Source organism: Salmo trutta, chromosome 35 (genome assembly GCF_901001165.1).
Source record: "Salmo trutta chromosome 35, fSalTru1.1, whole genome shotgun sequence".
NCBI lineage: Eukaryota > Metazoa > Chordata > Actinopteri > Salmoniformes > Salmonidae > Salmo > Salmo trutta.
In genome coordinates, this window is record NC_042991.1 from 2,335,482 (window position 1) to 2,356,542 (window position 21,061).

Sequence of the window (21,061 nt, forward strand, 5' to 3'; positions counted from 1 at the left end):
ATCAATAGAATTTACCACAGGTGGACTCCAATTGTTGTAGAAACATCTCAAGGATGATCAATGGAAACAGGATGTACCCAAATTGAATTGAGAGTCTCATAGAAAAGGTTCTGCATACTTATTTTTATATATTTAAGCAAATTTATAAAAAAACATGTTTCACTTTGTCATGATGGGGTACTGTGTGTAGATTGCTGAGGATTTGTTTTATTTAATCCATTTTAGAATAACAGCTGTAATGTAACAAAATGTGGAAAAAGTAAAGGATTCTGAATACTTTAAGGCACTGTTTGTTATCTCACTGAGTCTACCTTTAAACCTAACCTAAACTATGACCGCTCCACAGTGGAAAAAACTGACATCACAAAAAACACAAACTATGAAACACATAAATGGCTCCCAGCCTCCCATGCATATGCTACGTCCTGCCCCTAACACAAAAATTCTAATTGAAACTAAATATAATACAAAATAATGTTTTTTCTTTACTAAATAAAAACTAGTAAATCAGATCTGAAAAATAAATGAAACTAAACTTAAAAAAATAAAAATAGAAAGGAACCAGTAGAATAGAAACCAATATACAATAATCACGAAATGACATTAACCTTGGTTCCGTGAACAGACGCAACTACAGTATGTTATTTCCCTCCAGCAGCAGGCCTACAGTTGGCATGGCACGGTTCTCCCCAAAAAATGTAAGAGTGGCACTGCGCCACGTTGTGCACTGGCTGCGCCACTATGTAATAAATACAACAATGTTATAATTTAAGGCCAGGGTATTTTTTTGCTCTAGATTTCAGGAAATGGTCTCCCCCCACCGTACTCAGCAGAACCACCTTGTTAAAAAAATCTGGGGGAGAACCCTGCATGGGTACGGTCTTTCAATCACATCCTTCATGGGGCCGACTCCAATCCAAGTGACTTTAGTTTTCAGCAGCAAGTGTCAGCCAGAGTTGGCCTGTTGTCTTAAGACACACTTTTCAACCTTTATGCTACTTCCTACTGTAAGTGTCTGCAATGAAAGACATGGAAAACTCAAGACAACTCTAGCTGAACTGTGTGAAATGTAGAAGTTCATTGTAGTAGTTTATTCATTAATTGCTCGTAGCTCAATGGGGTCAGTGACATGTACAAAACTGCAGCATTATGGGACCTGTTGCATTCTGGAGTATGTAGACATGTAGTATTGCTGACGCTGTGTCACTGTAGTGAGCTTAGGTGGTGAACCACATTCTTAGCATTCCTGGGGTAAAAACAGCTCTTTGATAGGAAAGTCTACTTCAGCTCTCCTTTAAAATAGCTGAGAGAGCCCAGTAGTCCAGAGCATTATGGAGATCATCTTATTAGGGAAATCATGTTATTGTCACCTTTGGGAGATACAAAGGTTTACTGCACTCTGTTGGACTAAGGTTGGGCTGGGTGGTTTATTATAGAAATACACCCTCACATTACATATGGCCCTGAGCACACAGACGCACGCACACACACCAAATGACCCTGCCCAAAACAGTGCTAACCCCTCTATAACTGGCTATCGTTACGCAAGAGGGCGATTTATTATTAATGCATTTTTTGTGGTGGCAGCAGGCAACAGCTAGGAGTGAAGTGTAATGAACCCCCTAGGAGACATAGACACTGATGGCTTACCATCTAATTGAGCTGCATTTTTATTGCCAGAACATACGACCTCTCCCTTTATGTGACTTTCTCTCTATCTGTTTTTTCCGTCTTTAGTACAGATCTCCCCCTGGTCACCGGTCGCCTGGGAGACAGCAGAAGTGACATTGGGACGGGGGCGCGTGAGCATCGCGTTGTCGCTGCAACTGAAGTTGCCCTGATGAACCCTAAACAGACTAGCAGAATGAGAGAGGGAGGGAGGGAGAAAGGACAGAGCGAGAGAGAGACTAGAGCAGAGAGAGATCTATGACCCACCCACTAAAGGCTTAATGCTTTTGGTCAGTGTATGAGTTTATGTTTACCAACAACAAGAGATCTAGCAGGAAGTCTAGTACGGTACACATCTCTGATGGGGTTTGGGGGGAAAATATATTTTCTAGACCCCCTCTCATGGACCAGGTCAGGTGTGGCTCAGTGGCTGTGGTGTCCATTCTACCTCAGCTGTGTCCACTTCGTACAGTGAGTTGATGCTGTGTTGTGCAGTACTGGGCTCCGGGGCCCCTCGGCTCTCGCTCTCCTCTGTCTCGGCGAAGGACGCCAGCGTGGAGCTGCATGCACGCTTCCTGTGACTGCTCTGCTGGGCCTCCCTTGGAACACATGTCATACACATCATATCATGTACACGCATCATATACACACATCATTCACATCAAATCACATATGGGAACATCACGCATATATCATATCACCTACATGACTCACACACACAGGTCATATGAAATACACGCATCGTAGATCTATACACATCACTACCATGGGCAGTATAACATACACACTGTCAAAACATACAATGACAGACTACATTATATGGTACAGTAACCACAGTGATAGGTCAATGAACACTGTTACACACGAAGACAACATTTTGCATATAGACGTAGAATCTCAATTTGATCACCCTGTTGCAGGATTATTTTAAAACTTGTAGTGTATTTGAGAATCAAAAAAGGCTTGTAAAGTTTGTAATTTTCACTTCATTATAATCCAAATAATAAATCCAATTTCCTGTTGCTGCAGAATTATTTTCCTGCTGTAGGATACTGGCTCAAATGAATATCTTACATCTGTAATATTCATGGGGGAACAATGAAATTAGTCTTTGAGATAGGAGAGAGAGTATTGAAACATTCAGTATAGATTAGGTCTAGTTCACCTAGTGGACATACAGTACATGCACTCCTAAAGTGCCTTCAGAAAGTATTCACAGCCCTTGACTTTTTCAAAAGGTTGTTGTGTTACAAAGTAGGATTAAAATGGATTTCATTGTAATGTTTTGTCATTGATCTACACAAAATACTCAAATTTCAAAGCGGAAGAACAATTCTAACATTTGTAAAAAATAAAAAACATATCTTGATTAAATAAGTTTTCAAGCCCCTGAGTTGATACATGACTACCGACCCGTAGCACTCACGTCTGTAGCCATGAAATGCTTTGAAAGGCTGGTCATGGCTCATATCAACACCATTATCCCAGAAGCCATAGACCCACGCAATTTGCATACCGCGCCAACAGATCCAATCTCTATTGCACTCCACACTGCCCTTTCACAACTGGACAAAAGGAACACTTATGTAAGAATGCTACTCATTGACTACAGCTCAGCGTCAAACACCATAGTGCCCTCAAAGCTCATCACTAAGCTAAGGACCCTGGGAATAAACACCTCCCTCTGCAACTGGATCCTGGACTTCCTGACGGGCCACCCCCAGGTGGTGAGGGTAGGTAACAACACAAAAATCATTAAACACTGTTGGACACAGATTCTATGCAACTTATTATATGACTTATTAAGCACATTTTTACTACTGAACTTATTTAGGCTTGCCATAACAAAGAGGTTGAATACTTATTGACTCAAGACATTTCAGCTTTTCATTTTTAATTAATTTGTAAAAATGTCTAAAAACATAATTCCACTTTGACATTATGGGGTATTGTGTGCAGGCCAGTGACACACAATCTCAAGCTGTAACACAACAACATGTGGAAAAAGTCAAGGGGTGTGAATACTTTTTAAAAGGCACTGTATCTGAGACATACAGATAACTATGTCCAGCAACTGTCTGTGTCTGAGGCATGGATTAGACTTCTTCCGCCAACATTGCTAAAGAGCCTAGCCAAGATGCTCTCACTCTATGGGGTATACTGCACGCCCTCAATTTGTCCCTTCAGAATAAATCCACTGTGTATGGTACAGTACATACATCTCAGCAGGCATGGTCAACAGCCTGTAGTTGAGGAAGGGGCTGGATATCTCGATGAACTGCTCTGGTTTCACCACCGCAGGCTCTGTGCAGAGAAACAACACGGGTTATGATGTACAACTTTTTATTTTTCTACTACCGTTTATAGTTTTCTAAGATTTAAATTGTTTTTGTCACAGTGTACTGATGTCAAAGGCCCCCCACAACCTCTTAACTAAATCTCCTTCTTCCCTCAACATCCTTTCCTCCTCTCCCTACATGTCCACCCTCAGCCCCATCTCACCCCTTCACCCCACCGTTGCGCTGCACTTCCTCCCCCCTCCCCTGCGTCACCCCTTATCCTCCATCCTAACCAACTTTCACCCCTCCCTCTCTCTCACCCCGGGGCTCGTCTGTAATTGTGGTCTCCTTGCGGGGTCGGATGAGTTTCCAGCGGGGCACGGCGGGTGGTTTGGGGGGCGCCACCAGAGGGCAGGCGCGGGTACGGGTCACCAGGACTGGGTGGCTGTAGAGCCGAGACAGACCGTAGTGCCTCAGCCGCTCCGACGAATCCGCCTGGAACACCACAGGAGATAGAAAGACTAACTGTTTAGCACTGATACAGGGTCAGATCTTCTTCATGGTCCTAATGGCTAACGTAATTGAGGATGGGTCTGTGGTTTAGTGGGAAGTTCTACAGTATATAGAGTTAGGAAACCAGGGATGAATCTTGGAATTATAATGGTGTATAAATTATGGAAGACGAGTGGCAAGTCTAATGATCCATATTGGGCAGAACATGCCCCAGAACTGAAGACTCCATTGGCACGTTTCATCTCCCCGGTCCCCCCGCTGGTCCTGAGGCCTTGGTACATTCATATAGGCTATTACGGGTTGTAAGCTACATGGAAAGTAATCAGTTTCAGTGCACATTTTAAGCATGTTTCAGATGTAGTCAGTGCCTGGATTTGCTTTAAAATGTAGAATATTTAAACTGACCTAGGCTAATTTACAACGAGAAATATACTTATCACCACAGCTGGATAGTTGGTAGTGCTAATGGTATTTATATGAAGAATGTTGGACCGTACCATCTGTCCCAGTACAGAGGTCTTCTTCTCCAGGAGGTGTAGTGGCTGGTAGCTGGCACACACCACCATCTCTGGAGCAGGAGTGGGTGAAATACCTGACCAGGGCAGGAGACATACATACACACACACACACACACACACACACACACACACACACACACACACACACACACACACACACACACACACACACACACACACACACACACACAGAGAGTGCTCAGGGGACATGCTTTTCATTTACAGGTCCAGTAGAGGGGCATGACACCAACAATGGGAGGGGGGAAAGTGGGAGTGAGAGACAGAGAGTGTGAGAGGGAGCTTGCGAGAGAGATATACTGTGTAGAGAGAGAGAGAGAAATTGTGAAATGGCATGTACAATTAGCTTCATGACATTTCACATTCCATGTGTCAGCTGAGGACATGGATCCTATAATGAGAGGAGAGAATAAGAGGAATGCTCCGGAGAATCACTTGTTTCTAGGTGTCACAGAGAAGAAAATTAAATAAAAATGTAAAAGTAAGTTTAAATAAGTAAAAAGATATTGAGAAGCTTGACAGAGATTCTTGAATTCAAAGTCACTTTCACAGAGATTATGGGGCGTTAACTCCCATCGGAGGTCTTGGAGACAGAAGTCATTGTGTGGTGCAGAGAAAGGAGATGCCTTGCTATCTGAGGCACCATTTGACCCTTCCACTGACAATCTCACTATGCATCACATGATGAGCGTATAGGCCAGGAGACATGGAAAATCTATTTGAGTAATCACTGGATCTGTGAGGGAATGATATAGAAGCTGCATTCATAGAGAATTGAATGGAGAAGGAATGAGTCGTGCTGAATCTATGCAAGGTTAACAATACAACCGAATCTAAATGAAAATGCAAGGCAAATGTATCTATGATATAAATACAATGTTTAGTGTGTGTGGTGTGTGTACCTCAGGCACAAAAGATTTAGGGATTGGTGCCAAATCACTGCATGTTAATCTCCCACATGTTAATTATCATTGAGAGAGAGGGAATGGGAGAGAGAAACATTTCTTAAAGAGGGAGTTTGAAAAAGTGTGTGCGTGCGCGAGAACGGATGGGAAAATAAGGGTGCATTCATAAATCCATTTTGGCTATCAACAGAGCACTTGTTTGAGTGTGCTACACCGCAGAATAGCTGATGAATTTACGAACGTGCAACACCCATTGAAAATGACAGGTGACAGTAAAGGTTGGCAAAAAAGTTAGTCACTAACACTAGATAATATGAAAACAGCCTAACTAGCTCTGCTAGGGCGAGTAAAATGGTCAGAGTGAGGCGTTCTCTCATTTGTGTCTGGAAGTAGCTAGCAAGCTAGCCAACTTTAGCCAGTTAGTTTGACGCTTGACTGCCGTTGACAAATACAATTTTATTGGACACATACACGTGTTTAGCAGATGTTATTGCGGGTGTAGCGAAATGCTTGTGAGGTCAGAACGCTCGGATCAACCCTACTCCTCAGCCAGAGCGTCCAGTGTGCGCTTTGAACGCTATGAGAGCGAAACGATCAGAATTTACGAATGGACAACACTCCATTTATGAACGGCCCAGAGCGCACTCTGACACACTGGAGGCAATTTACGAACGCATCCCAAGACAGACAGAGAAAGAGGGAGGGGGCATGAGCTAAAGAGAACCCGTGCAGGCAGAACAGTTTAAACAAAATCACTCAGTACAGCAGTACTTTAAATACACACAATATTGCTGTTAAGAAAATTCCAGATTGTCTGCATAATCAAAAAACATTCAGCTCAGACACCCATACATACCCCACAAGATATACCAGGAGTCTTTTTACTGTCCCCAAGTCCAAAACAAATTCACAGCAACACACAATTCTATACAGAGCCATGATCGCATGGAAATCCCATCTCCAATTACTCAAGCAAACAACAAAATTACCTTTAAAAAACAGATTCAACAACAACTCAACAACTGTGAGGGTACACAAACAAGCACACTAACACACAATTTTTGTTGTTGTATTGTTTGTATAATCTTTTGTTGTTGTATTGTTTGTATCATTTTTTGTTGTTGTATTGTTTGTATATTATTTTATTTTAAATGTGTGTTACTGTCATTGTCTATCGTCTTGCTGGAAGATCCAGTTGCGGCCACGTTGGCAAACCAGGTTTGTGGCAAAAATGTCCTGGTACTGGGTAAAGTTCATAATGCCGATGACCTTAACAAGGGCCCCAGGAACAGTGGAAACAAAATAGACCCATAACATCAAATATTCACCACCATATTTTAAAGTAGGTATGGAGTTCTTTACTGTTTCACATCCTTCTTTCGACGCCAAACTCACCACTGTTTCTATTTTCATGTCATCTGACCACAGCACCAGTTCCAATCCAAGTGCAAATGCCTTTAAGCAAACTCCAGGTGTTTACATTTGTTGGATGACATGAAAATATAGCTCTTTGGCCATGCACACCAGTGGTGGGTTTGGCATCGAAAGAAGGATGTGATAAGCTTTAAAAATATATAAAAAAATTGGACCTGTGTGTAACTTACTGTCTGTAGTGGGCTGATTGGTATTGTTGGGCTGGACAGCATTGGGCTGAGATGACTTTCTGTCTTTATCCGCATCTTTCCCTTTCTTCTTGGCTGAATCTGACACCAACATAACAGTCATTAGGAAAACAAATACAGGAGTGAGTAAGAAGACGGAAAAGGCAGTGGTATACTTTCTCCCACAGACAGTTCACTTAATCCGTTGATCAGTTGATTAACTCAAATACTCGATTAGATAAAACAGCCCACACACACGTGATCCTAATCTAATAAATTATTTAATTGACTCTCTTAATTAAAACAGTTTAATCAGTGCGTGTGTAAATTGCTATCTGTGTCAGGTTTAGTGGGACAGACAGACAGAGGGAGAGAGAGACAGACAGAGCAGCACCTTTGCTTTTCTCCGGGGTTCTGGTTGCTGTGGGAGACTCGCCCTTGCACTCGTTGTGTCTGGACTCCCTCACTCCGGAGGTTTCCCTGGTCAGGGGCTTCTCCTCCGAGCTCTCCTCCACATACTGGAATTTGGGAACGGTGTCCTTCAGGAAGTCCCAAACCTTGCCCAGGTACCGGGACCTGAGAGATTGGACACATCACACCTTAAAATTATTTACCCAGTTGTTTATCAATGATCCTACATGACTGGATATGAAATGGTTACATAACTTACTAAAAACTAACCAAGTGTTAGATTAATAGAATCAGATATGTTAGTGCTGGGCAAAAAAAAAAAAGAAGGTTGGTGACTTCAGGTCCGGTGCTCAAAATAAAGCACTTAACTATTTAAAAATGTTATTTGTGTCTGGTAACTAATTTCAGTCCTGTCGATTGGCCACCATGATACATAATATATGTCAAAACAGACGAGTGTTGTTATGAGTGGCGTTCATTTAGCTCTGGGCATGTTCCATATTCATTCATTTCAGGCTTTATTGAAAGATTTCCTGCCAGTGATTCAAACACAAGCCTTTTTAATTAGATTAACTGAATGATCAAATCAAATCAAACTGTATTTGTTACACACACACACACACACACACACGTGTTTAGCAGATGTCATTGCGGGTGTAGCGAAATGCTTGTAGAGGGTTTTCATTATGCTTATTCTTACGATGACTCATTGACAGCTGCCTGCTCTGGAGTCCCTGTGAAGTTGTGGCTGGAGTTAAAATAGTAATGTTAGCTGCTGGCAGTGTGTGTGTGTGTGTGTGTGTGTGTGTGTGTGAGGACCATCCGACTCAGTGAATTTCAGAAAAATACAAATAGTGTTTTTTTTTTTTAACCAAATAACGGATTATCTTACGGCAAAAAAGACCTTCTGGATATCAGGACAGCGATCACTCACCTCGGATTAGACAAAGATTTTTTTCTTCAACAGGACATACTCTGAACACCCGACAAGGCCAACATCCCAGTTATTTGCAAGAGGTAGAGACGCAGGTACAGAGGACACAGAGCAGGGTGCCTCGTAAGGATCCACAGAAGGCGAGTGGGAAAGCTGCCGTTACCATCAATATTACTCGCCAACGTGCAATCATTGGACAATATATTAGACGAGGTACGATCACGAATATCCTACCAATGGGACATCAAAAACTGTAATATCTTATGTTTCACCGAATCGTGGCTGAATGATGACATGGATATTCAGCTAGCGGGATATGCGCTGCACCGACAAGATAGAACAGCACACTCCGGTAAGACGGGGGGGAGGGAACAACAGCTGGTGCACGAAATCTAAGGAAGTCTCTACTTCAGGCGAGCAAAATCTAGAGTATCTTGTGATAAAATGCAGACCACACTATTTCCCTAGAGTTTTATACTGTAGCTAATCTTTTCGTGGCTGTTTATTTACCCCCACAGACGGATGCTGGCACTAAGACCACACTCAGTCAGCTGTATAAGGAAATAAGCAAACAGGAAACCGCTCACCCAGAGGCAGCGCTCCTAGTGGCCAGAGACTTTAATGCAGGGAAACTTAAATCAGTTCCACCTAATTTCTATCAACATGTTAAAATGTGCAATAACCACTGGGGAAAAAATTCTTGATCACCTTTACTCCACACACAGAGACGTGTACAAAGCTCTCCCTCACCCTCCATTTGGTAAATCCGACCACAATTCTATCCTCCTGATTCCTGCTTACAAGCAAAATGAAAGCAGGAAGCACCAGTGACTCGGTCTATAAAAAAGTGGTCAGGTGAAGCAGATGCTAAACTACAGGACTGTTTTGCTATCACAGACTGGAACATGTTCCGGGATTCTTCCGATGGCATTGAGGAGTACACCGCATCAGTCTCTGCCTTTATCAATAAGTGCACCGAGGACGTCGTCCCCACAGTGACTACATACATACCCCAACCAGAAGCCATGGATTACAGGCAACATTCCCACTGAGCTAAAGGGTAGAGCTGCCGATTTCAAGGTGCAGGACTAACCCGGCAGCTTATAAGAAATCCTGCTATGCCCTCCGACGAACCATCAAACAGACAAAAGAGTCAATACAGGGCTAAGATTGAATCGTACTACACCAGCTCCGACGCTCGTCTTATGTGGCAGGTCTTGCAAACTATTACAGACTACAAAGGGAAGCACAGCCGCGAGCTGCCCAGTGACACGAGCCTACCACATGAGCTAAATCACTTCCATGCTCGCTTCGAGGCAAGCAACACTGAGGCGTGCATGAGAGCATCAGCTGTTCCGGACGACTCTGTGATCACGCTCTCCGTAGCCGACGTGAGTAAGACCTTTAAACAGGTTAACATTCACAAGGCTGCGGTGCCAGACGGATTACAAGGACATGTGCTCCGGGCATGTGCTGACCAACTGGCAGGTGTCTTCACTGACATTTTCAACATGTCCCTGATTGAGCCTGTAATACCAACACGTTTCAAGCAGACCACCATAGTCCCTGTGCCCAAGAACACAAAGGCAACCTGCCTAAATGACTACAGACCCGTAGCACTCACGTCCGTAGCCATGAAGTGCATTGAAAGGCTGGTCATGGCTCACATCAACAGCATTATCCCAGAAACCCTAGACCCACTCCAATTTGCATACCGCCCAAACAGATCCACAGATGATACAATCTCTACTGCACTCGACACTGCCCTTTCCCACCTGGACAAAAGTAACACCTATGTGAGAATGCTATTCACTGACTACAGCTCAGCGTTCAACACTATAGTACCCTCAAAGCTCATCACTAAGCTAAGGATCCTGGGACTAAACACCTCCCTCTGCAACTGGATCCTGGACTTCCTGACGGGCCACCCACAGGTGGTGAGGGTAGGTAGCAACACATCTGCCACGCTGATCCTCAACACTGGAGCCCCTTAGGGGTGCGTGCTCAGTCCCGTCCTGTACTCCCTGTTCACCCACGACTTCATGGCCAGGCATGACTCCAGCACCATCATTAAGTTTGCAGTCGACACAACAGTGGTAGGCCTGATCACCGACAACAATGAGACAGCCTATAGGACGGAGGTAAGAATATATATATAGGCCGGGTGGTGCCAGAATAACAACCTATCCCTCAATGTAACCAAGACTAAGGAGTTGATTGTGGACTACAGGAAAAGGAGGACCGAGCACGCCCCCATTCTCATCGACAGGGCTATAGTGGAGCAGGTTGAGAGCTTCAAGTTCCTTGGTGTCCACATCAACAACAAACTAGAATGGTCCAAACACACCAAGACAGTCGTGAAGAGGGCACGACAAAGTCTATTCCCCCTCAGGAAACTAAAAAGATTTGGCATGGGTCCTGAGATCCTCAAAAGGTTTTACAGCTGCAACATCAAGAGCATCCTGACTGGTTGCATCACTACCTGGTACGGCAATTGCTCGGCCTCCCACCGCAATGCACTACAGAGGGTAATGCGTACGGCCCAGTACATCTCTGGGGCTAAGCTGCCTGCAATCCAGGACCTCTACACCAGGCAGTTCCGAGGAAGGCCCTAAAAATTGTAAAGGACCCCAGCCACCCCAGTCATAGACTGTTCTCTCTTCTACCGCATGGCAAGCGGTACCGAAGTGCCAAGTCTAGGACAAAAAGGCTTCTCAACAGTTTTTACCCCCAAGCCATAAGACTCCTGAACAGGTAATCAAATGGCTATCCGGACTATGTGCCCCCCCCCCCCAAACCCCTCTTTTACACTGCTGCTGCTCTTTGTTTATCATACATGTATAGTCACTTTAACTATACATTCATGTACATACTACCTCAATTGGCCCGACCAACCAGTGCCCCGCACATTGGCTAACCGGGCTATCTGCATTGTGTCCCGCCACCCACCAACCCCTCTTTTACGCTACTGCTACTCTCTGTTCATCATATATGCATAGTCACTTTAACCATATCTACATGTACATACTACCTCAATTGGCCCGACCAACCAGTGCCCCCGCACATTGGCTAACCGGGCTTTCTGCATTGTGTCCCGCCACCCACCAACCCCTCTTTTATGCTACTGCTACTCTCTGTACATCATTTATGCATAGTCACTTTAACCATATCTACATGTACATACTACCTCAATCCGCCCGACTAACCGGTGCCTACATATATAGCCTTGCTACTGTTATAGCCTCACTACTGTTTTTTTCACTGTTGTTTTTATTTCTTTACTTACCTAATAACTTTTTTGCACTGTTGGTTAGAGCCTGTAAGTAAACATTTCACTGTAAGGTCTACACCTGTTGTATTCGGCGCACATGACAAATAAACTTTGATTTGATTAAAACAGACTTTTCAAAGAATGTCTCAAAAACACCCACTAGGGTAGCACCATGGTGTAGCCGGAGGATAGCTATTTTCCATCCTCCTCTGGGTACATTGACGGCAATGATGTTTCGGCATTGAGTAATTGTCTCTGGCCCCATCCCAGTTAGGGGCAGTGATGAGCTCTACAGCAGAGTCTCAACTCAATCGCTGGTTGAAAACAGTTTTCTGCCCCTCCCAAAATATATTTTGCAGATAATTGGCCCTCTTTCTGGGACTCACCCACAGGACCAAACCTGGCCTGTTGAGGAGTGACGGACTCCATCCTAGCTGGAGGGGTGCTCTCATCTTATCTATCAACATAGACAGGGCTCTAACTCCTAACTCCACAATGAGATAGGGTGCAGGCCAGGCAGCAGGCTGTTGGCCAGCCTGCCAGCTTAGTAGAGTCTGCCACTAGCATAGTAGAATGTAGTCAGCTCAGTTATCCCCATTAAGACCGTGTCTGTGCCTTGATCTAGGTTGGGCAAATCTAAACATGGCAGTGTTCGCTTTAGCAATCTCACTGGAATAAAAACATCCTCCATTCCTGTCATTATTGAAAAAGATTGTGATATCTCACATCTCAAAAAAGGGCTACTTAATGTTAGATCCCTCACTTCCAAGGCAGTCATAGTCAAGAAACTAATCAATGATCAGAAATGTGATGTGATTGGCCTGACTGGCTCAAACCTGATGAATTTACTGTGTTAAATGAGGCTTCTCCTCCTGGTTACACTAGATTATATTCCTGCGCATCCCGGAAACGCCAGAGGTGTTGCTAACATTTACGACAGCAAATTTCAATTTACCCAAAAATAAATGACTGCATTTTTGTCTTTTGAGCTTCTAGTCATGAAATCTATGCAGCCTACTGAATCACTTTTTATAGCTACTGTTTACAGGCCTCCTGGGCCGTACACAGCGTTCCTCTGAGTTCCAATCGGACTTTATAGTCATGGCATATAATATTCACATGGAAAAGTCTTATAGACCCACTCCCACTTTCGGAGCCATCACAGACTCAGTCGGTTTTGTCCAACACGCCTTCGGACCTACTCGTTGCCACTACTCAGTCCCGTGGAATAAATATTCTGGATGTAAATGTTTTTCCTCATTATCCTGGACTATCGGACCGCCAACTAATATTCTGCTCAGACCCCAACCAACGATCATCAAAAGCCGTGCTATAAATTCTTGGACAACCCAAAGATTCCTAGATGCCCTTCCAGACTCCCACCACCTACCCAAGGACGTCAGAGTACAAAAATCGGTTAAACATCTAACTGAGGATCTAAATGTAACTTTGCGTAATACCCTAGATGTAGTCACACCCCTAAAACTTCTTCTGACTAGCTTGGAAAGACAGTACTGTGCAATATCGAAGAGCCCACACTGCTGTTTGATCATCCTATTTTTCCAACCTAATTGAGGGGAATAAGAACAATCCTCAATGTATTCTTGATACTGCCGCAAAGCTAACTAAAAAGCAGCATTCCCCAAGAGAGGATGGCTTTCACTTCAGCAGTGATGAATTCATGAACTTCTTCAACGAAAAGATCACGATCACCAGAAAGCAAAATACAGACTCCTCTTTGAATCTGCGTATTTCTCCAAAGCTCTAGGATAAATGGAGACACTCAAAGTTTTTGACACATTCATGAAAATAGTCATGGCCTCTAAACCTTCAAGCTGCATTCTGGACCCTATTCCAACTACTGAAAGAGCAACTTCCTGTGCTTGGCCCTCCATTGTTGAGAATAATAAATGGCTCCCTATTCTCTGGATATGTACCAAACTCACTAAAAGTGGCAGTAATAAAGCCTATCGAAAAAACCAAACCTTGACCCTGAAAATGTTTTTTATAAACTATTGGCCTACAGTACCAGTCAAAAGTTTGTACACACATACTCATTCAAGGGTTTTTCATTAATTGCACTATTTTCTACATTGCAGAATAATAGTGAAAACATCAAAACTATGAAATAACAAATATTGAATCATGTAGTAACCAAAAAGTTGTTAAACAAATCCAAATGTGTTGTATTTTAGATTCTTCAAAGTAGCCACCTTTTGCCTTGATGACAACTTTGCACACTCTTGGCATTCTCTCAACCTGAAATACTTTCCAACAGTCTTGATGGAGTTCCCACATATGCTGAGCACTTGTTGGCTGCTTTTCCTTCACTCTGCGGTCCAACTCATCCCAAACCATCTCAATTGGGTTGAGGTCGGGTGATTGTGGAGGCCTGGTCATCTGATTCAGCACTCCATCACTCTTCTACTTGGTCAAATAGCCCTTACACAGCCTGAAGGTGTGTTCGGTCATTGTACTGTTGAAAAACAACTGATAGTGCAAACCAGATGGGAAGGCGTATCGCTGCAGAATGCAAAGCACCATCACACCTCCATGCTTCACAGTGGGAACTACACGTGGAGATCATCCGTTCACCTACTCCGCATCTCACAAAGACATGGCGGTTGGAACCAAAAATCTGAAATTTGGACTCATCAAACCAAAGGACAGATTTACACTGGTCTAATGTCCATTGCTCGTGTTTCTTGACTCAAGCGAGTCTTCTCTTCTTATTGGTGTCCTTTAGTAGTGGTTTCTTTGCAGCAATTCGTCCATGAAGGCCTAATTCACACATTCTTCTCTGAACAGTTGATGTGTCTGTTACTTGAACTCTGTGAAGCATTTATTTGGGCTGCAATTTCGGAGGCTGGTAACTCTAATGAACTTGTCCTCTGCAGCAGAGGTAACTCTTCCTTTCCTGTGACGGTCCTCATGAGACTGTTAGCCAGTTTCATCATAGCGCTTGATAGTTTTTGCAAAGGCACTTGAAGAAACTTCAAAGTTCATGAAATGTTCCACATTGACTGACTTTCATGTCTTAAAGTAATGATGGACTGTCATTTCTCTTTGCTGATTTGAGCTGCTCTTGCCATAATATGGACTTGGTCTTTTACCAAATAGGGCTATCTTCTATATTCCGCCCCTACCTTGTCACAACACAACTGATTGGCTGAAACCCATTAAGGAAAAAAATTCCACAAATTAACAGGCACCTGGAAAGCATTTCACCTGTTAATTGAAATGCATTCCAGGTGACTACTTCATTAAGTTGTTTGAGAGAAAGCGAAGAGTGTGCAAAGCTGTCATCAAGGCAAAGGGTGGCTACTTTGAAGAATTTCAAATATATTTTGATTTGTTTAACACTTATTTGGTTACTACATGATTCCATATGATATTTCATAGTTTTGACGTCTTCACTATTATTCTACAATGTAGAAAACAGTAAAAGAAAAACACGAATGAGTAGGTGTGTCCAAACTTTTAACTGGTACTGTATATCGAATATCCCATTCTTCTAAACATTTTTGAAAAAGTTGTTGCGCCGCAACTCACGGCCTTCCTGAAGATAAATAATGTACCGTAATTTCCGGACTATTAAGCGCACCTGAATATAAGCCACACCCACTGAATTTTTATAAAAGTATTATTTTGAACATAAATAAGCCGCACATGTCTATAAGCCGCAGGTGCCTACCGGTACACATTGAAACAAATTAACTTTACACAGGCTTTAACCTGTTATGGCTAGGGGGCAGTATTTTCACGGCCGGATAAAAAACATACCCGATTTAATCTGATTATTACTCCTGCCCAGAAACTAGAATATGCATATAATTATTAGCTGTTTGAATGTTTGAATGGTGTCTGTGAGTATAACAGAACTCATTTGGCAGGCCAAAACCTGAGAAGATTCTGTACAAGAAGTACCCTGTCTGACCATTTCTTGCCCTTGTTGATTATCTCTATCCATTACAGGGGATCTCTGCTGTTACGTGACACTTCCTACGGCTCCCATGGGATCTCAGAAGGCGGCAAAAAGCTGAATAGTGGCTTTGCAGGCTCTGGCTGCAAAACATTAGCGCGTTTGGATAGTGGCCAGTAACAGTACTATGAGACTAAGGCTCGTGCACGAGGGGATAGCATGCTTTTATTTTCTCTCTCTTTGTACGTATACACGCTTTCCCGGTCGGAATATTATCGCTTTTTTACGAGAAAAGTGGCATAAAAATTTATTTTAAAGAGAGGTTGACATGCTTCGAAGTACGGTAATGAAATATTTAGAAATCTTTTGTCACGAAGTGCGCCATGCTCGTGACCCTTATTTACACTTCGGATAGTGTCTTGAACGCACGAACAAAACGCCGCTGTTTGGATATAACTACGGATTATTTTGGACCAAACCAACATTTGTTATTGAAGTAGAAGTCCTGGGAGTGCATTCTGACGAAGAACACCAAAGGTAATCAAACTTTTCTAATAGTAAATCGGAGTTTGGTGAAGGCTAAACTTGCTGGGTGTCTAAATAGCTAGCCCTGTGATGCCGGGCTATCTACTCAGAATATTGCAAAATGTGCTTTCACCGAAAAGCTATTTTAAAATCGGACATAGCGAGTACATAAAGGAGTTCTGTATCTATAATTCTTTAAATAATTGTTATGTTTTTTGTGAACGTTTATCGTGAGTAATTTAGTAAATTCACCGGAAGTGTTCGGTGGGAATGCTAGTTCTGAACGTCACATGCTAATGTAAAAAGCTGGTTTTTGATATAAATATGAACTTGATTGAACAAAACATGCATGTATTGTATAACATAATGTCCTAGGCGTGTCATCTGATGAAGATCATCAAAGGTTAGTGCTGCATTTAGCTATGGTTTTGTTTTTTGTGACATTATATGCTAGCTTGAAAAATGGGTGTCTGATTATTTCTGGCTGGGTACTCTGCTGACATAATCTAATATTTTGCTTTCGCTGTAAAGCCTTTTTGAATCGGACAGTGTGGTTAGATAAAGGAGAGTCTTGTCTTTAAAATGGTGTAAAATAGTCATATGTTTGAAAAATTTAAGTTTTGGGATTTTTGAGGAATTTGTAATTCGCGCCACGCCTATCATTGGATATTGGAGCAGGTGTTCCGCTAGCGGAACGTCTAGATGTAAGAGGTTAACGAGAGTCTTATCTTTCAAATGGTGTAAAATTGTCATATGTTTGAGAAATTGAAGTTATAGCATTTTTGAGGTATTTGTATTTCGCACCACGCGATTCCACTGGCTGTTGAATAGAGTGGGACGCTAACGTCCCACCTAGCCCAGAGAGGTTAATCAACAGTGCGGTTCAAGAAGAACATATTTACCAAGTAGACTAAAATAAAAAGTTATAATAAAAAGTAACACAATAAGAATAATAATAACGAGGCTATATACAGGGGGCACCAGTACCGAGTCAGTGTGAGGGGGTAAAGGCTAATTGAGGTAATCTTTACATGTAGGTGGGGGGCGAAGTGACTATGCACAGGTAACAAACAGAACAGTTGCAGAAGTGTACAAAAGGGGGGGTCAATGTAAATTGTCTGGTGGCGATTTCAGGAATTCTTCAGCAGTCTTATGGCTTGGGGGTAGAAGCTGTTGGGGAGCCTATGTGTCCTAGGCTTGCCGTGCGGTAGCAGAGAAAACAGTCTATAACTTGGATGACTGGAGTTTGACAATTTTATGGGCTTTCCTCTGTCACCAAAAATGATATAGGTCCTGGATGGCAGGAAGCTTGGCCCCAGTGATGTACTGGGCCGTTCACACTACCCTCTGCAGTGCCTTACGGTCAGATGCCGAGCAGTTACCATACCAGGCGGTGATGCAACCGGTCAGGATGCTCGCGATGGTGCAGCTGTAGAACCTTTTGAGGATCTGGGGACCCAAGCCGAATCTTTTCAGTCTCCTGAGAGGGAAAAGGTTTTGTCGCGCCCTCTTCACGACTGTCCTGGTATGTTTGGACCATGATAGTTCGTTGGTGATGTGGACACCAAGGAACTTGAAAGTCTCGACCCGCTCCACTACAGCAACGTCAATGTTAATGGGGGCCTGTTCGACCCGCCTTTTCCTGTAGTCCATGATCAGCTCCTTAGTCTTGCTCACATTGAGGGAGAGGTTGTTGTCCTGGCACCACACTGTCAGTTCTCTGACCTCCTCCCTATAGGCTACCTCATCGTTGTCGATGAACAGGCCTACCACTGTTGTGTCATCAGAAAACTTAAATGATGCTGTTGGAGTCGTGTTTGGCCACGCAGGGAATACAGGAGAGGACTAAGTACACACCCCTGAGGGGCCCCAGTGTTAAAGATCAGCATGGCAGATGTGTGGTTGCCTACTCTACCACCTGGGGGTGGCCTGTCAGGAAGTCCAGGATCCAGTTGCAGAGGGAGGTGTCCTTTGCTTAGTGATGAGCTTCATGGGCACTATGGTGTTGAACGCTGAGCTGTAGTCAATGAACTGCATTCTCACATAGGTGTTCCATTTGTCCAGGTGAGAAAGGGCAGTGTGGAGTGCGATTGAGATTGCGTCATCTGTGGATCTGTTGGGGCGGTATGGGTCTAGGGTGTCCGGGAGGATGCTGTTGATGTGAGCCATGACCAGCCTGTCAAAGCACTTAATGGATACTGACGCGAGTGCCACGGGGTGATAATCATTTAGGCAGGCTACCTTCGCTCCTTGGGCACAGGGACTATGGTGGTCTGCTTGAAACATGTAGGTATTACAGACTCGGTCAGGGAGAGGTTGAAAATGTCAGCGAAGACACTTGACAGTTGGTCCGGGCATGCTTTGAGTACATGTCCTGGTAATCCGTCTGGCCCAGCAGCTTTGTGAATGTTGACCTGTTTAAAGGTTTTGTTCATATCAGCTACCGAGAGCGTTATTACACAGTCATCCAGAACAGCTGGTCCTCTCGTGCATGCTTCAGTGTTGCTTACCTCGAAGCGAGCATAAAAGGCATTTAGCTCGTCTGGTAGGCTCATGTCACTGGGCAGCTCGTGTCTGGGTATCCCTTTGTAGTCCGAAATAGTTTTCAAGCCCTGCCACATCCGACGAGCGTCAGAGCCAGTGTAGTAGGATTCAATCTTAATCCTGTATTGACGATTTGCTTGTTGATGGTTCGTCTGAGGGCATAGCGGGATTTCTTATAAGCATCCGGATTAGTCTTCCGCACCTTGAATGCGGCAGCTCTAACCTTTAGCTCGATGTGGATGTTGCCTGTAATCCATGGCTTCTGGTTGGGATATGTACGTACAGTCACTGTGGGGACGACGTCATCAATGCACTTATTGATGAAGCCGATGACTGAGGTGGTGTATTCCTCAATGTCATTGGATGAATCCCGGAACATATTCCAGTCTGTGCTAGCAAAACAGTCCTGTAGTGTCGCATCTGCGTCATCTGACCACTTCCGTATTGAGCGAGTCACTGGTGCTTCCTGCTTTAGTTTTTGCTTGTAAGCAGGAATCAGGAGGACAGAATTATAGTCAGATTTGACAAATGGAGGGCGGGGGAGAGCTTTGTATGCATCTCGGTGTGTGGAGTAAAGGTGGTGTAGGATTTTTTTCCCCCCTGCTTTCACATGTGACATGCTGAGTCAAAGTCCCCGGCCACCAGGAGCTGGGTGAGCATTTTCTTCTTTGCTTATGGCCTTATAGAGTTGGTTGAGAGCGGTCTTAGTGCCAGCTTCGCTTTGTGGTGGTAAATAGACGGCTACAAATAATACAGATGAGAACTCACTTTGTAGATAGTGTGGTCTACAGCTTATCATAAGGTACTCTACCTACGGCGAGCAATACCTCGAGACTACTTTTATATTAGACATCGCGCACGAGCTGTTATTTACAAAAAGACACACATCCCACCCCTCGTCTTACCAGTGGTAGCGTCTCTGTTCTGCCTGTGCATGGAAAATCCCGCTAGCTCTATATTGTCCGATCTCCGGTCAGCCACGTCTCGGTGAAACATAAGATGTTACAGTTTTTAATTTCCTGTTGGTAGAATAATCTTCATAGTAGGTCATCAATTTTATTTTCTGATCATATTACTCATGTGCTAGCCTCCTGTGAAGGCTAGGGCTGATTTCAAGGTTTTACTGCTAACCTACAAAGCATTACATGGGCTTGCTCCTACCCATCTCTCCAATTTGGTCCTGCAGTACATACCTCCACATACGCTACAGTCACAAGACACTGGCCTCCTTGTCGTCGCTAAAAATTCTAAGCAAAGAGCTGGAGGCACTGGTTTCTCCTATAGAGCTACATTTTTTCCTATCCATATGAGTGACGCAGACTCGGTCTCGACCTTTAAGTCTTTACTGAAGACTTATCTCTTCAGTAGGTAATATGATTGAAAGCAGTCTGAACCAGGGCGTGCGAAGGTGAACGGCAATGCACTGGAACGGATGAACCGCCGATGCTGTCTCTGCCCGACGGGCTCCACTCTCTCCACAGATTATCTGCCTCTGACCCTATTACGGGGGCTGAGTCACTGGTTTACTATTGCTCTTCCATGCTCTTTATTGCTCTTCCATGCTGCTCTCCCCTCATGCAGTGGAGGAGATCTTCGTGGGCTACACTCAGCCTTGTCTCAGGTTAGTAAGTTGGTGGTCTGTTGATATCCCTCTAGTGGTATGGGGGCTGTGCTTTGGCAAAGTGGGTGGGGTTATATCCTGCCTGGTTGGCACTGTCCCAGGGTATTGTCGGACGAGGCCACAGTGTCCCCCGACCCCCCCGTCTCAGCCTCCAGTATCTATTATGCAACAGTCTATGTGCCGGGGGGCTAGGATCAGTCTGTTATATCTGGTGTAATTCTCCGGTCTTATCTGGTGTCCTGTGCAAATTTAAGTATGCTCCCTCTAATGCTCTCTCTCTCCCTCCTCCCGGAGGACCTGAGCCCTAGGACCATGCCTCAGGACTAACTGG

General features: G+C 43.9%; 1 protein-coding gene across 5 annotated transcripts in view; it reads right to left on the reverse strand.

Moving 5' to 3' along the window:
• The window catches only part of adgb (androglobin), a 111,913-nt gene that overhangs the window by 68,363 nt on the left and 22,489 nt on the right, over positions 1-21,061 (reverse strand). For all 5 annotated transcript variants that reach the window (XM_029732969.1, XM_029732970.1, XM_029732968.1 and 2 more), the window contains 6 exons: positions 7,897-8,078; positions 7,506-7,604; positions 4,958-5,052; positions 4,268-4,442; positions 3,888-3,972; positions 2,117-2,267 (listed from right to left, as the gene is read on the reverse strand). In XM_029732969.1, the coding sequence (XP_029588829.1) occupies positions 2,117-2,267; positions 3,888-3,972; positions 4,268-4,442; positions 4,958-5,052; positions 7,506-7,604; positions 7,897-8,078 (787 nt within the window). The remainder of the gene's footprint in view (positions 1-2,116; positions 2,268-3,887; positions 3,973-4,267; positions 4,443-4,957; positions 5,053-7,505; positions 7,605-7,896; positions 8,079-21,061) is intronic.